The following is a 15,228-nucleotide window of genomic DNA, read 5'->3' as shown; positions in this document are numbered from 1 at the left end:
CCGAGCAACGCGGTCTGATGGGGGGGGGGGGCCATTTTGGCCCCCCCCCTCAGATCTCGAGAACCACGCAACATAGCGACAAGCGGTAAACGGTGTTGGATAGCCCCAACAGGGAACTACCTTGTGACCCAATTTCATTGACCTCGGTCAAACCGATGACGTCACAGGTCAGGTCAAAGGTCGAATTTTCACCGTTTACAGGCATTTCAAGAAATGCGTTGTAAAATCGTGTAAAATGCATTTCATTGAAAATCATCGATGGGGAAATGTTCTTCAAACACATATTTTGCTATTTGAGGTCACTGATACCAGGTCAGGTCACAGAGGTCAGGTCACTGGGGGGTCACAATATGAAAGTGTCGTGTGATACATGTTTTATGGTCCATTTTACATGACAAATGCGATTATGTGGGTCAGACAGACTTTAGGGCCAGCTTAGGTCACGTTTTGGTCAAGGTCAGGTCAAGGTCAGGTCAAGGTCAGGTCAAATTAGGTCAAATTTCAAAGTTGATATTTTTGCATAAAATGGGTATCGATTCGATGCAGCTCGTCACGGGGAGTTCAATGGTGGTCTCCGTTTTGCGCTACGAGGTCTAGAATTGCTAAAAATTGAGTTCAAAAATTTGACGTCATCAATTTTTAACAGTTTTTTTCGCTATAACTTGGCCAAAAAACGAGGTATCGATCTAAAATTTGGTATGTATATCGAAGAGCGCAGGGACTATCACATATATTCCGGTTTTTTTTCGAAATTCGAAAAAAAAAATTGGAAATTTTTTGAGTTTTTATAAAAAAAAATCATTTTTTTTATTTTTGGGGGTCAAAATCCAAAAATTTCAAAAATCCGAGATAGCAGTTTTGTAGCGCCGTCTTTTCTCTACACAACCACATAAAGAACTTTAAAATTGCTTGTGAACTGTAGAATTGGTGAGCGTTTCAAGATGTCATGTTTTTTGCTCATTTTTACTCGAACATGACCTCAGTTTGACCTCAATAACTCCTGACCTGAGGTGACCTGTGACTTGAAATTTTGTGTGAAGGTGTCAAATTGATGTCCGGTAAGGTACCCAAAATTTGGCGGCGCTGCGCGCCGCCGTTTTCTCGCTATTTAAGAAAAACCACAGGGGGGGGGCCAAAATGGCCCCCCCCCATCAGGGCGCGGGTTAACACAACTTCGAATGCCTACAGAAAAAGAAGCCTCAGAAGCATCATGAGCGGGACGCGCTAACTCTGGCATTCTAGCGTTAAGCTGTGCTCGCTAACAGCTCACTCGAGCACTCGACAATTATCGGTAGATCAGTTTGCCGAAATATTATATTTAGAATACGACAAACGTCAATCACTATATTAGCCAGGGCACACATGAGTGAGCGGTAATGCTATAAGCGTAACTCCAGAAGAGTGCTGTTACGATAAGTGGCGGCCGTCGATATTCCCGCGGAAAACAATACACGTATTCCATTGGTCGATCAGACTGCTCGGCCGACGCAAAACACACCGCTCTATATCGCTGAAAACAGGCGGCGCGAGCGGCGGCGGCTCGCTCCCGCAGCCCGCCGGGGACCGTTAGCCACCCGACCCCCGCCCGTGACACCGAGCGGACCCCAGAGAGCCCCACGGCGGTAACGAAGGGAGGTGCGACACTCACACAGCACCCTTACGAGCCTACAGACCGAACTCAGCGCAGACAAGGGCCCAGTTATAGCGCAGAAATAAGCGTTTCGAGAAATGAAGGTGCGCGTTGATCAAAGTAATCGTCAGGATCCGGGATGCGGTTGGACACCCACCGCTATAATTAGGACGGGTAACAGGGGCTGATTTCCAAAGGGACGTTTTAACAGGCTTCATATAATAATTATATTTTATGCGTAGCCACAGATAACAGTATTACTACTGTTCTGTGGCGTGGCACATTCTCAGAGAACATTGTAAATGAGATAAATTATAAGCTATAGACGGCATATTTAGCAGATATTATAACGAGACAATTTTTCTAGCACCGTAAGTGCCAATTTCAGTGATGGTCCACAGCCTGAAGTCTACTTGTTTGTTTGTTTGTTTGTTTTGTTGGGTTAGGCCCTTTCGGTCGACAAGACCATTGCAGAGCCGGAAGGATGATAGGATTTAGGGGGAGACATTGGTCTGGGCAGGCATCCTAGTGAGTCGCCGGGGCTGAGCCCGTCCAGAGGACAGGCCACCCAGCCCCAAGGCACTCACTGCACCCGGCTACGGGGTGCGCTCCCTCAGGAGCAGCGGTGCGGCTCCAAGGGAGCAGCCCGCATGAGATAAAGTTGCCTGTCCAGCCCGGAGGGGGGTTACGGCGTGGAGGAGAAGGATTTCAGTATCCTGAGGATAGAAGCATGGAACGGTGCTGAAGTCTACTTCCACTGACCTGATGCCATTTATCAACACTGATCACTCTATCCTTCGTTATAACCCCGACAGCGCATCGTTATAGCCACCTAGCGGCGATCAGAACAACTAAGTGTTGTGCGGCACAGCATGCATCAGGCGCTATACTCGCGCGCCATCTATTGACTGGGAATCAAACTAACTTGTACGTAGGTGGATTGCAGACGTGGGATATTCATTACAATTTACAGAAGAATAGATCGCATAACCAGTGATTGGAAGAGCATCTCCTCGTATACTGTTGAATATGCTCTTAGCGCTTGCATAGTTACTGGCGGTGGCGAAATGCCGATTACAGCGCGGCGCAATCAATCTAAAAGGCGCGATCACCGATCACTGATCGCACCTTTGACGGAAAAAATACGACAGAGTTCGCAGCGTTCTGCAGAGTCTCAGCTTTTTATGCCTCTGGGAAACGCCTAGGGTGAGCGTATCCGGCTACCCCTGGCCAATGTCCATTTCACAAAAAAAGGAACGTCCAGCCCGTCAGAGGAAGATAGGAATATCGAATTTTTGATTTGTCCTTTTTACTTAAATCTTATGTGGATTGAGCAAACGTGAGGAAAAAGAAATACGAGAAATAAGGAACCGTAGTTATGAAATGCTCCCTTTGATAAAAAATAGAATACGGATGCGTGTAGAGCCAAGTGTAGTGCAATAATGCAAGGGAGAGAGAGGAGAGAGAGAGAGAGGAGAGAGAGAGAGAGAGAGAGAGAGAGAGAGAGAGAGAGAGAGAGAGAGGAGAGAGAGAGAGAGAGAGAGAGAGAGAGAGAGAGAGAGAGAGAGGATAACAGATGGCCTAGTGCTAGCAAACTGACAATTTACAGTCAGTCGTTTACATTTACCACTGCCCACTAGCGACCATTTATAACTTGTAGAAATACCCCCCTCAGTGCGGGAAAAATACCATTGGTATTGTTGCTCCGAGCACAGAATCCCTGTCTCGTTCTCATCGACTCTCGCGGAGAAAAGATGTGGAACATAGGCGGCGGAACGGGGAGGGCACCGGGGCACCGTGCCCCCCTTTGATTTTGGCATTTTAACATTAGCCCTATGGGCGTTGCGTGGAAAGAATGGGACCAAAAGTCGGCAGTGCCCCCCCCCCTTGATTGAAGGTGTTCCGCCGCTACTGATGTGGAAGGGCGAGCAGTGGGCACTTTCCTCAGCCGATGAGCCCTGTTACGCCAAAGATCCCGGCACCTCTACCCCTCAGCCGTTGGGCAGTCTCGCGCACCTCTATCAGAGGTATGCGCTCTCTGGTGTCCTGAACTATGGCCACGATGCCCCGCAGTGGACCGGGGTCCGACCTCCAGTCACGGATCCGCTCGTATTCAGCTCCGCTCCCGTGACCCGTCGATGCGTGTTATAAAACTCACCCTCCCGAACGGCCATAATGGAAGCCAGGCTGGCAACCGGAAATGCGATAAGCATGTTTGGCTTTCGAGCCGCGAGTGAAATAGCTAGCAACTTCCGGTACACGTTATAGCTAAAAACAAAACAAGCAGGCCACCGTTTTCAGTGTATTAGGTCTGACGTCATGAAATGAGGTCACGTCTAAGGTGTATTTCTGTCAGGTAAGGGGCTTTACCTAGTTAGACGATGGGGAATAGTATTCCACCCACTTGACTCTAGAAAAACGCAATTATTGTTTCTTACATGACGAAACACACTATGTTCTTCTCCCGCAGACACGTAACGAGATAAACACCGTGAACAGTCCGCGTTGTGTCAAGCTAGCCAAACCGCTAGCCAAGTGAAGCGATTCATTTTAGCCACACCGCCACACATTACATCAGAGTTCACCCGAGACGCTCCGTTTTCACAGCCCAACTTTGGCAAATCCATCCAGCACTAGCAAACACATTCAACACTGACAAACACGGAGAAACGCGATCAATGTTCCTGCATCACTCACAAACACGCCCGGACGCCCCACGCAATCGTCGCGCGTCGTACCGGTGAGTCCGCCTTCAAAGTAACCGGCTTCCCGGCGCTCTCAGTCGCACTCCGTCGCCGTGATGAGGTTTTTCAGCGCGCCGGATGCCGCCGCCGGCATTGTGCGGCGCCTGGGTGGGTTTCTCTGCGCCCCGTAGGGGGCGGCGACTCCCCGGCCACCTTCCCGGGTCCAGTCGACCGGAGCTAACAAGGCACTTAGATCACCCACGGGGCACCGCCCACGGTCGTATGCGCATCTCTCGCACCGGCGAACACGGAACAGCGAGGCACAAAGACCACTTTCAGCCGTACAGGTAACGGAGCACAGCGCTGGGGAAAAAGGCATCCAATGATAAATAAGCAAACTCGACGCAGAACGACGACGCACGCTCATGTGCGTCATATTTCCCGCAGCATACGCATACACTGTGTACTTATAGAACAGATTCGCCTAATATCGCCTGCGCTCAATGGGTAGGATTCATCCCAAATAAGACCAATAAAGACCTTTTCCTCTGTATCATTATGCGTAGCATGGCAAATTTCCCAGACTTTTCATGCGAGCAGCACGCGCGATCTCCCTTCTCCCTGGGTATGGAGCCTAATTGCGTGGTGAAGCTATACTATCGTTCCTGATATTATCAGACTAAGAGGCAGCCGCATATCAAAGCCGTCCATCAGGCGCGTGGCACAATCACACACAGGCACCTCTGGTGACTGTGTGTATCTCTGCACAGGGGGTGAGTATGGATCTGTCTGCCGATAATCTCATCACATTCACACCACGACCGGTCCAAACCGGCGTCTACCGACTCCTTCCAGCACTACCGGTACTGGTGTCCAGTTGACTAGGAGAGTAGGCGGCCCCAGACGAGGTGCCGAGCCCGACTAGGAGGCGCAGGATCACGGGGAGAGCGGACGAATCCAGCAGAAGTACAGTCGACCGCGGGGCGTCGGACGCCGCCCGTCTTCAAACAACATCTTGAAAAGCTCACTGATCTTACCCGGTGTGAGAAGCTTACCCGGGCAGCAACTTGGGCAGCTTCTTACGTAGCAGCTAGCGTAGCTTCCTTGGGCAGCTTCTTGAGCGGCTACCCCGGCAGCAGCTCTGGCAGCTTCTTGGGCAGCTACTTGGGCAGCTTGAAAGACCGGACGAAGAGGGCGGCCACAGCCCTGGTGGCATCGCCCCCACAGCGCCGCAGCTCCGCGAACGCCTGGCGACATACGGGACAGTCAGACGACGAAACCACCAGACAGGCTGAGACGGGTAATGAGAGGATGTTAGAGGAGTAAAACTAGGGTAGTGTGGTAATAAAGTGAGGACTCGCACCATCAACTGAAGTCTAAACAACGAATTGTTGACGCAGACAAACGATACACCCCTTATATCATTGAACTAATGCAAACAATGGGCAAAATTGTAGGTACTCGAGTTAGTGCAACACAAAACATGCAGCCGACGATCATGAAGTGAGTAGCATATTGTGCTATGTACACCCCAAGTCACATTTACGTTAATATTTTTCAGAAACACAAGACGCTGCTACACAAAATTATAATCAACAATATCCGAAATCGCCACCTGAACCGCAAGAAATAGGATAAGAAATAACAGACAAACACGCCACGTTCGCCACAATATCACATTTCTCTATCTCACGCAAGATAACGCCACATCACATAGCCTTACATCTACTCGGTGAGCGTGAAAAGTGCGTGCTCCTATTCTGCATTATGGAGCTAGGTAACGTACACCGGCATCAGTCGCTTCCACGGCTCGACGCCAAGTGACTCGTCGTCGCAAAGAGAGAGGGAGACAACAGAACACAAGGGGCTATTTCTTTTTGCCGAGCGACTCGGAACGTATTTCTTGTCAGGGCGTGGGCACGTGAAATTCGAGGTGACAGGGTAAGATAGACAATAAGAGCTTGAGCTGGCTGTTACTGGTTTGCTGGTAGCATACAAACAGACTTGTTACTCCGCACTACATGGTAAGACGACGCTCTCTTGTCGCCGAGAACTACCAACAAAAACCCGAGGGTATCCATACACTCTGAGTGGTAGTTGTTCCCTTAGCCTTTCCCTCAGTGTGAGCCGAGCTACATAGCAGCAGGTGTTGCTAATTACCACCACACAGAGACGCCATGGCAGTGACCGGGCCGTAGAAACAGGGAACAGAACACCACTGCCGGATATTGACCAGCGCGAACTCATTAAACTAGAGAGGACGTCCAGTTATCCCGATTCTGACAGGCTGATGAGGTGTGTCAATATAAAACTGGGTTACCAGGTACGGAAGTGGCATTCGTATTATAGTTAACCATTCTGTTCACCTTGTTAACTTATTCACATGCCCCACCAGCGGCCCTCACAGCACTCTCATCTAACTCACGAGTCCCGACGTTGGAAATAAGACCCTTTTCTGGTCCCAATCGGGTTCAAAAGATTTCGTTCTCCTTTACAAACTTACCCTCCAGCACCCGAAATATTCTAAATTTTCCGACCCGTCTGCTAATTTTACATCAAAAATGTGTAGTAATAACATCCAGAGTAAGACAATTTACCAGTTGTCACATTTAGTAAGCCAAACATTGGCGCTGTGGTTGGTACTTTTATAAGATGACCGGTTCTCCGGATAGATTTTATTCTAAGGGATCAGGACCGAAAACGACAATTTCAGCACAGTTCACGGCTCACTCACCTCACTCACGACTCTCTCACCACACTAGTGACTCTCTCACTTAACTCACGACTCACTCACCTCGGCTCGGGAGAATCCGGCGCCGGTGATCATCTCCACATCTTTCTCGGTGAACGAGTCTGTCGACTGGATGGACAGACTGGCCGCCGGGGACGCGGTCTGGGCCGGAGTCTGAGTCGGAACTGGAGTCGGAGTCGGAGTCGGACCCACCGGAGCGGTAGCCGGAATAGGAGCGGCAGCAGACACCGAACCTGAGGTAGAAAAAGAACGGTCGATTGCTACACAACGTCGGGCGTGGGACACTGAAAGGCGCATTCACCAGTCGCTAATAGGGAATTCCAATAATACGGGAAAGTACGGGGAACGTGGAACAAAAATCGAAACGGATAAGCATGCAGTACAAAGGCGCACATGCGACAGCACTTGTACTTTAAACTGGCATTTGGACTGAGGTAGTGCGGCACAACAAAATGAAATATAGTTTGTTCAATGGCCGGGCTGTGGCAAGGCACTGTAAGAAGAACTAATCAGTAGGATGGAAAAGGTTGATAGGTTGCGACAGGTTCCAACTAACGCGTCTGAGGCATATACACAACGATTTGTTAAATGCTGCGTAATAAAAAAAAATATTCACCATCAGAGGATTACCTACTCCACACGTTTACAGCGAAATACAAACGATTACACTTAATGAAATGTGAATATTCTTGGAATGCTGTTAATTCGGTGCAATACCTGATTGGTCTGCCCTTTATGAACACTGTAACAACTAACATGAAATACATCAAAAAGGTGCTGCTAATGTAGTCGTTATAATCTCATTCGCAATAATCCTGAACATACGTCACAAAACCACCCGCACGGGAAAGGCTAAATGATAGCTGGGCGGCCGGTTCCCGACATTGTAAATGTAATTACCGGCTCACAGAAGTGTCACGTGAGACCGCACACAGAGTGATCAACGGGCGGACTGGGGGTTTTGTGTAATTCCGACTCGGCTCATTTTGCTCTGAAGATAGATATCAGAGATACATATAACCAGGTCACAGGCATACGGATACCGGGCCGTCGAGACCTCAGGTTACAGCCCTTTGAACAGCTGTGATAGCGGAACTCGCGGGTTCGGTAAAGTCCGCGTCCGGTTGCCAGGGCTGGTCAGAGAGGGGGCTGGCAGAGGCGGGGGCAGAGAGAGGGGGGATGGATGAGGCGCGGGTGTCACTCATTACGTGGGATGCTTGAAATGGCCTCAATGTCATTCCCCAGTGTTCCCCACCCTACACGTCCCCGTCTCTCTTCTCTGCTCCCCTCCTGTCTCTGTCTCTGGCTCTCTGGCTCCCTGGCTCTCTGGCTCTCTGGCTCTCTCTCTCTCTCTCTCTCTCTCTCGCTCTCTCTCTCTCTCTCTCTCCTCCCGCCTCTCTCTCTCTCTCTCTCTCTCTCTCCTCCCCCTCTCACCGTCAGTCCCTCCTGGCACCGGACGGATGACGGCAGACGGCACTCCTGAGGGGGCAGCAGAGGCGGAGGGAGCGGCAGCAGGGGCGGAGGGAGCGGCGGCAGAGCTCTCCCGCATGGCCCGCGCCAGCTCCGCGTCCTCTGCCTCCCGCACCGAGTCGGCTCTGGCCTCCTCCTCTGACCTGGAGAGAGAACGAGGGGTGAGGAGGTTTAGAAAACAGAGTTTGATGGCAGAGGATCAGACGCGGGGATTAGATGTCAGAGGGTCAGCCCCGTGATAGATAGTAGTTAGATGTCAGACACATGATGGGTAAGACCGTAATAGACTACCGACTACGTGGGGTTAGACCTTGGGTTAGACGGTAAAAGTCAGACATCAGAAGGCCAGACTTCGTGGGTCAAAACCTTGGGTTAGAGAGCAAACGGTTAGATGGCAGGAAAGCAGCCGCACAGCAGGTTAACGTCATCGGGATGGTCATTCGCCGAATCCAAATATTACATTTGGAGATCCGCATATGCACACCGGGGAATACCTACGCCCACCGAGAGAAGCAATGTCGGCAGCTTTGCGTAATATCAACAACGGTGAACGCTTCGTGGGCTTGTGTGGCCACGGCACGTAATTTCCCGGTGTGGGAATTTCAAATCGTGCAGAAGACGGGCTGCAACATCCCATTTAACCCTATTAGTGGCAGGAGGGGGGGGGGGTGTTTTTATCCACCCCTCAGGTTTTTCGGGAATATCTCCGAAACCGCTGAAGCTACGATGCTGAAATTTTCTGACTTTTCCTAAAACTAAATTGGGCACATTCCCTGAAAATTTCAAGTTCATAACTTTACCAGGGGCGGCTCCAGAGCACTGGGAATTGGGGGGTCCTATTCGTGAAGCGAGTCATTTGGGCGAAGATCACGATGCTGCACCAGTTTTACGAACAGTGAATGAAAGGTATCATGTGATAACATATACAAAGTTATTGTGCATCCTCTTTTGACACGTTTTTGCTATAATAGGCGGATCCAGGCGTCCAAAAAGGGGGTTATTTTTTACCTCCCAGTCCCAACATAGGTGCCCTGACACCGCCTATGCATGACCAATACAATTTTAGTCGTTCTCTCATAAGAAAATTGTAACATAACAAGACCATTGCCACCCTTTTTAGAAACAGTACCAACAAAAACCTTATTTACTATACTTTTTGTGTACCCCCAATCTCAATGATCTGTATCCGCCTATGATTTTTGAAAATGCATATTTTAGGATCCATGTGAATTCCTGGTTCATTCTCTATCGATCGGCAAAAGTTGCGTTAAGATTGGTTCAGAAACCTGGCCGTGATAAACAGTCTAAAATGTATCTGCAATTTGCCCTTTTTTACCCCCCTCTACCCCCTATTGACATTTTTTAATTTTATTTTTTTAGAAATGTAGACCTCGTTGAGCCAAATCGAATGCCGTTTGAATTTTGAAAATCGGCCCGTTAGATCTCGAGATATCAAGGGGGGGTCGTAAACAGCCCCCCCCCCCTGCCACTAATATGGGGTAGCCAGGAGCCTGCCACTAATAGGGTTAAGCATGAAAAACATTACAAGACCACTTGCCTTGAACCTCCCTAAACAAGCAAGCAGTGTCGTACAACGACTCAAGTTCCGGGCCACCTCCGCAGCTTTTAAAGTACCTGATCGGAGGCGAGTTTCGTAAACTAGGTTATCCTGTTCATAGCATGCCATGGCTCGTTACCCAGATCTGCACGCGAGGGGTACCATTACCTATGCCACTGGCCGTAGGCAGGCGTAGCAAACTTTAGCGTAATTGGCATTGCAAATTCCTGCCCCTACGCTAACCACGCTACTCCGCGCTCCAGTAAACGCCTACAGTAAATAAACCACTGCCGGCGGACAGTTCTACAAAACCACGGGTCGCAACAGATTGTGTCCGATCTCAAAGAATAGGGCCGATCAGCCACAAGGTCGATAATTTCAATCAGCTGCGGTACCGAACAAGACAGTGCCACAAAAGGCAGTCCTGCTCCAGGGGCGACATCTCCAATTAGAGATCTCGTAGAGTAGTGTCACCTGTGATTGGGGTTTGGTACTAAACCGACCAGTGTATTCCAGGCCAGGCCAGGCCTATCCCGACCCGATCCAGACCCAGACCGACCCAGACCAGGCCCGCCCCGACCCTTCCTGACCCGGACAATGCAGCGTACGGTGCGGCTCGCCGCTGGTACCTACCTGTTGGAGAGCCGGGCGCAGGGCGGCAGCTCCGACTCCGGCAGGAACGGCGTGGTGGTGTTGGTGGTGCCGATCCTCAGCACGTTACCCCTCAGGTCGATCACACACTGCCGGTCAGAGTGACGGCGTCACTGAGGGTCACTTTGAGAAGTCTGACTGGGTGTTACAAACAACTGACGAATGAAGTAATCACTGACAGACAAATGAGCGGCATTACATTATACTACAACATCGAGACAGCGTTGGCGGGCCGGACACGCAACAATGTCGGGCGTATTCAGCAGTGAGCACCCAGTCTTCTCTTCATTACCTTACAAAACATAGGTAGGTACGTTCCCGTCCGCTCAAGTAACACACTAGTCTTTCCCATCGCGCACGATAAACCACCCCTACCTGATGTCGCTTCAGCATGTCCAGTCCCAGCAGCATATCCATGGGCTGCTCCTCCAGGATGGAGAAGGACGACGTCAGGAACACGTCCTCGATCTGGATCTGACCCATATGCACCCGTCCGAGGATGCGCTGCGTGCCGACACCCTTGGCCACGCCGGACCAGCGTGTGTCCACCAGACGCATGATGTGACACCGCTCTGCGCAGGCTGACGACATCAGGGTGGTCTGCGCGCCTGTAGGAGAGGGTCAAAGCGGGAGGGTAAGCCAGGTAATGGAAGAGATAAACGGTGCGTGTGCGTGAGTGGCGATGGCGATATAGTTAGGTCGGAGTACCAAAATGGGCTATGAAGGGACTGGGATATACTATTGGACAAAATGAGAAGCTGGGGAGGATCATCAAGAGTTACTCCCGAGTCTATGTTAGTTCCGTGTTGCATTAACGAAACCAGATGCCCGTAAGTTAGCAATATCCTAATCCTTCCCACCTGTGCCAGCGCTCCCAACGGGTCATTGTCGATGGGAAGCACTCTGAGTGGACGCCAGTCTTGTCTGGCGTCCCGGAAGGCAGCATTCTCGGCCCAATCTTGTTCGCCTGCTATGTCGCTGACCTTCCAAGCAATATCAAGACAGGCTGTTTGGCATACGCGGATGACGTCAAAATTTTTCACCGCATTCGAAATCACGAGGACACCCTTTCCCTTCAGGCCGATCTGAACCGTCTGCGCGACTGGTCAAAAACTTGGCACTTGAAGCTCAATCCAGCAAAATGCAAGACGATATCATTCACTCTCCGCACGGCCCCGGTACAGGGTACTTTTACCTGGACGGACATCAACTGGAGCGATGCGAGCAGATACGCGATCTTGGTGTCGTCCTGGATGCAAAACTGACTTTTGCCGATCATGTTGATGCCGCGGTTGGCAAGGCGAACCGTATGCTCGGTCTGCTGATGCGCAGTGTCCAGATGTCCCCATGTGCTCGCCGCCCAGACTTCAATCATCATGCAATCTTGTCAGCGTACAGAGCCCACGTGCTGTCCGTGATGGAGTACGCTAGTGTCACCTGGTCCGGGGCCGCCGCAACTCATCTCAAACGCATGGAACGTGTTCAGCATAGGTTTCTGATGTGGTTAGGGCGTAAAACTCAGCCCCGCTGCCCTTCCATGGACTACACCACACTCTTGAACCATTTTAAAATCCAGTCCATCAAAGCTCGCCTGATTCAAACCGACATGAGGTTCTTGCAGTCTGTCATGCATGACCGCCTGGACTGCCAGTATCTTGTATCCGTGTTCTCGCTGGCTGTTCCCTCACGACGCACCCGTCACACTGGCATGTTCCATGTGCCGGGCGGGCGAGTGAAATCTGTGCGTAACGGCTTCCTGTCGCGGTTACCGGAAACATGCAACGCGCTTTTGAAAAAAGCGCCAGGGACTGATTTTTTTACTCACCATCTTCTTTTAGATCTCAGGTTTTTAAGTTCGCAAACAGTGAGGGTTCCTACTGATGTCCATGGTTGAGGCAGCGGTGCTATCTACGTATGCTTAATCTACGCTGTCTAGTCATTCATCTTTTATGTTCGTGAATCTTTTATGTGCCCCATGTATGTTATGTGACTGCAGCCGTAAGTGGGCCTGGAGCCTGTGGTTGTTTCGTGCGTAATAAACAATAAACAATAAACACTTTACAACCCTCAGGATGTATCAACGCGACTGTGACTATAACCGCGACTATGTCTGATCGCGACTGACCTGAGTCAATGAACGCCTTCACGGGAAACCCGTTGACCCTGCAGTTGACGTACAGCATCACCACCGTCCCAAAACTCTCCGGATGGTGTTCCATGGCGGCCTCCATATTGGCCTCAATGTTACTCTGGCGGATCTCCTCAGCCATCAGCCGCTGCGCCTCCACGTCGAACGGGTCGGCGGTGAGCATACGGAGTCGAAGCCGCTCGCGTTCCGAGCGCGCTTCCTGCTGCTCCCGGAGCACGGCCGCGAACTGACCTGTGGAGGGGCGGGGGGAGTGTTTGAGAGGGGAAGGCAGCTGGCAGAGCGAGACGTCTCTTATCACATGGTTCAGGGGTCAGTATATACGAGCATCTAGTGCCAGCAGCTCGTATTATAGACCGAAACGATCGTAAATATTATGGAAATACCGGCCGATCCTGCTACTGTTGTTTGTTGTCAATGAGAAATTGGGAGTCTGAGCACGAGTCGGAGTCGGAGTCGATCTTAAAGCTTGAGTCGGGAATCGGAGTTCAAAAAAAAATCAACCGACTCCACGGCCCTGTTTCAGCGGTGATAGCAGCAAGCTGCTTTTACACGTGTCAAATTGGGTTTCCATGGAAACATCAACAGGCCCATTGCTCCAACACTACCGCAAGTGTGACGTCAACTCGCGCAATTTGATAGCAGCGCGGTAGCAGCGTCCCGTGAAACACCGCCCACAGCTCTGGTAATGGCGATGTCAGCAAGTGACGAGTGGATACGAGTCGTATCTGCACGACCCCCCCCCCCCGTCCGTCCATCCCGCCTCTTACCGACATCACCGCTGAGCAGGGCGTCGGAGAGGCGCGGGTTGTTCTGTTTGAGCAGGGCCAGCTGGTCGGGGTTGGCCAGGAACATGTCCCGGATGAAGGCCGGGTCATCCTCGCGGTTCGGGCCCGGCTGACCCGCCCCAGCCGGAGACATTCCCGGTAAACGGATACTGCCGAAATCAATCTGCGCCACTGGAGGAATGGGGGGGGGGGGGGCTGGGTGTCATGGACTTACGGTAATTGTGTCACAGATTAACGATGTCGCGGTTTAACGGTAACAGTGTCGTGGAACTAAGGTAACGCGGGTGTCACCCGCTAACGGTTATGATGTCGCGGACTTACGGTAATGATGTCGCGGACTTACGGTAACATGATACAAGGGCAGCAGCGATGTTTGAGGGCGATAACTGTCCGAACTCCGAATAGTGAAATTTGAACCACCTGATGATATGACAACCTATTATCAACAGTAGGCATCCTTACTTGAGTGCCTCTGGGAAAAAAACAAACAAACCACAATTACATAGGTCACTTAATTGTCTGAAATAATTGCAAAGTACACATCATATTTTTTAAAGGAGAAAATGGTCTTAACTGCAGTGCTTGACCAGTCTAAATGCTCCCTGCATACTACCCACACTGTACCAGGTGCTACCCACACTGTTCAGCAACAGAGGGCTCCTGTGGCCTGCCCAGAGCTGGTGCACCACTGTGAGGAACAGCAGGCTCTGCCATTGCGGAGTTCACCAGCAGTACGTCATTGTCAGCTATGCCCAGCTGTTTCAGGGTCTGTTTGTCATCTGTGAGCCGGCGGCCAGCATGGACAAGCTGCATCCCCTCTAGCGGAACATTGGCTTCCACCTGGTGAAAGAACATCCTGTAAGACACAGACTGGCACAGGCAGGGGTGCCGAGTGGGGTGATCACGATGTATCAGTACATTTATCCATTACCATGGCTATATATTTCTGGAAATACACCAAATGATATGATGACAATATTTTATCAAAACAGAAACCCACTTGACTGTCACAGTTGACTTATACATAGGTACCATACCTGCACAAAAGCCTTGAGATTTTCTACTTCCAGGTCTTCACTAACATCCAGCTGAAACAGCTCGCCCGACACAGTAGTGATAGTGAGCCTCATCTTGCCTCAAGTTTTCCTTGTAAAAGAAACAGTTTAGTTATTTATTCAAGCAAATTTATCTCATTCTCATGCAACTTGAAATTAAACATCAACATTCAACATGGCTCTATTAAACACAAAATATAGCCATGAGATCAGATGGTGGCACATGAAATTCTGGACTATTTTTCAATTCGAATAATAGGAATTGCTAGGTACTTTGTTCCTTATTTTGTGTGTTTCTCGATACATACCTATATTTACAGCATTTATAGGCATAAGTGGGCATAATAATAAAAAGTGGCGCAGCATGAGTGAATGTTGTTGTCAGTAGATTTTTCGTTAGAGAGAAATGTGACGTCAAAAGTTTTATCAAAAGTTTTGCCTTAAAACGGCAAAGGAAAGAGCCAGTAATTCAGTTGTGTAAAGTGTTAGCAATA

At 50.2% G+C, this 15,228-nt stretch overlaps 1 protein-coding gene across 3 annotated transcripts; it reads right to left on the bottom strand.

Annotated features, from left to right (window-relative positions):
- Positions 1 to 3,919: 3,919 nt before the first annotated feature.
- Positions 3,920 to 15,120, bottom strand: LOC122385768 (protein DDI1 homolog 2-like). 3 transcript variants are annotated; one of them, XM_043374254.1, is made up of 10 exons: positions 15,043 to 15,120; positions 14,717 to 14,825; positions 14,318 to 14,519; positions 13,662 to 13,850; positions 12,871 to 13,125; positions 11,121 to 11,353; positions 10,728 to 10,834; positions 8,501 to 8,679; positions 7,109 to 7,299; positions 3,920 to 5,561 (listed from the first exon to the last, which is right to left on the bottom strand). In XM_043374254.1, the coding sequence occupies exons 2-10, from the start codon at positions 14,807 to 14,809 to the stop codon at positions 5,475 to 5,477; spliced, it is 1,536 nt and encodes a 511-aa protein (XP_043230189.1). In that variant the 5' UTR covers positions 14,810 to 14,825; positions 15,043 to 15,120; the 3' UTR covers positions 3,920 to 5,474. The 3 variants fall into 3 exon arrangements, with proteins under 3 accessions (XP_043230189.1, XP_043230190.1, XP_043230191.1); XM_043374255.1 differs by having other exon boundaries at positions 15,008 to 15,046; XM_043374256.1 differs by having other exon boundaries at positions 14,717 to 15,050.
- Between the last annotated feature and the right edge of the window lie 108 nt (positions 15,121 to 15,228).

Source organism: Amphibalanus amphitrite, unplaced genomic scaffold (assembly GCF_019059575.1).
Source record: "Amphibalanus amphitrite isolate SeventyFive unplaced genomic scaffold, NRLGWU_Aamphi_draft 000230F_arrow, whole genome shotgun sequence".
Taxonomy (NCBI): Eukaryota; Metazoa; Arthropoda; class Thecostraca; order Balanomorpha; family Balanidae; genus Amphibalanus; species Amphibalanus amphitrite.
This window is presented reverse-complemented; position numbering and strand designations above follow the sequence as displayed.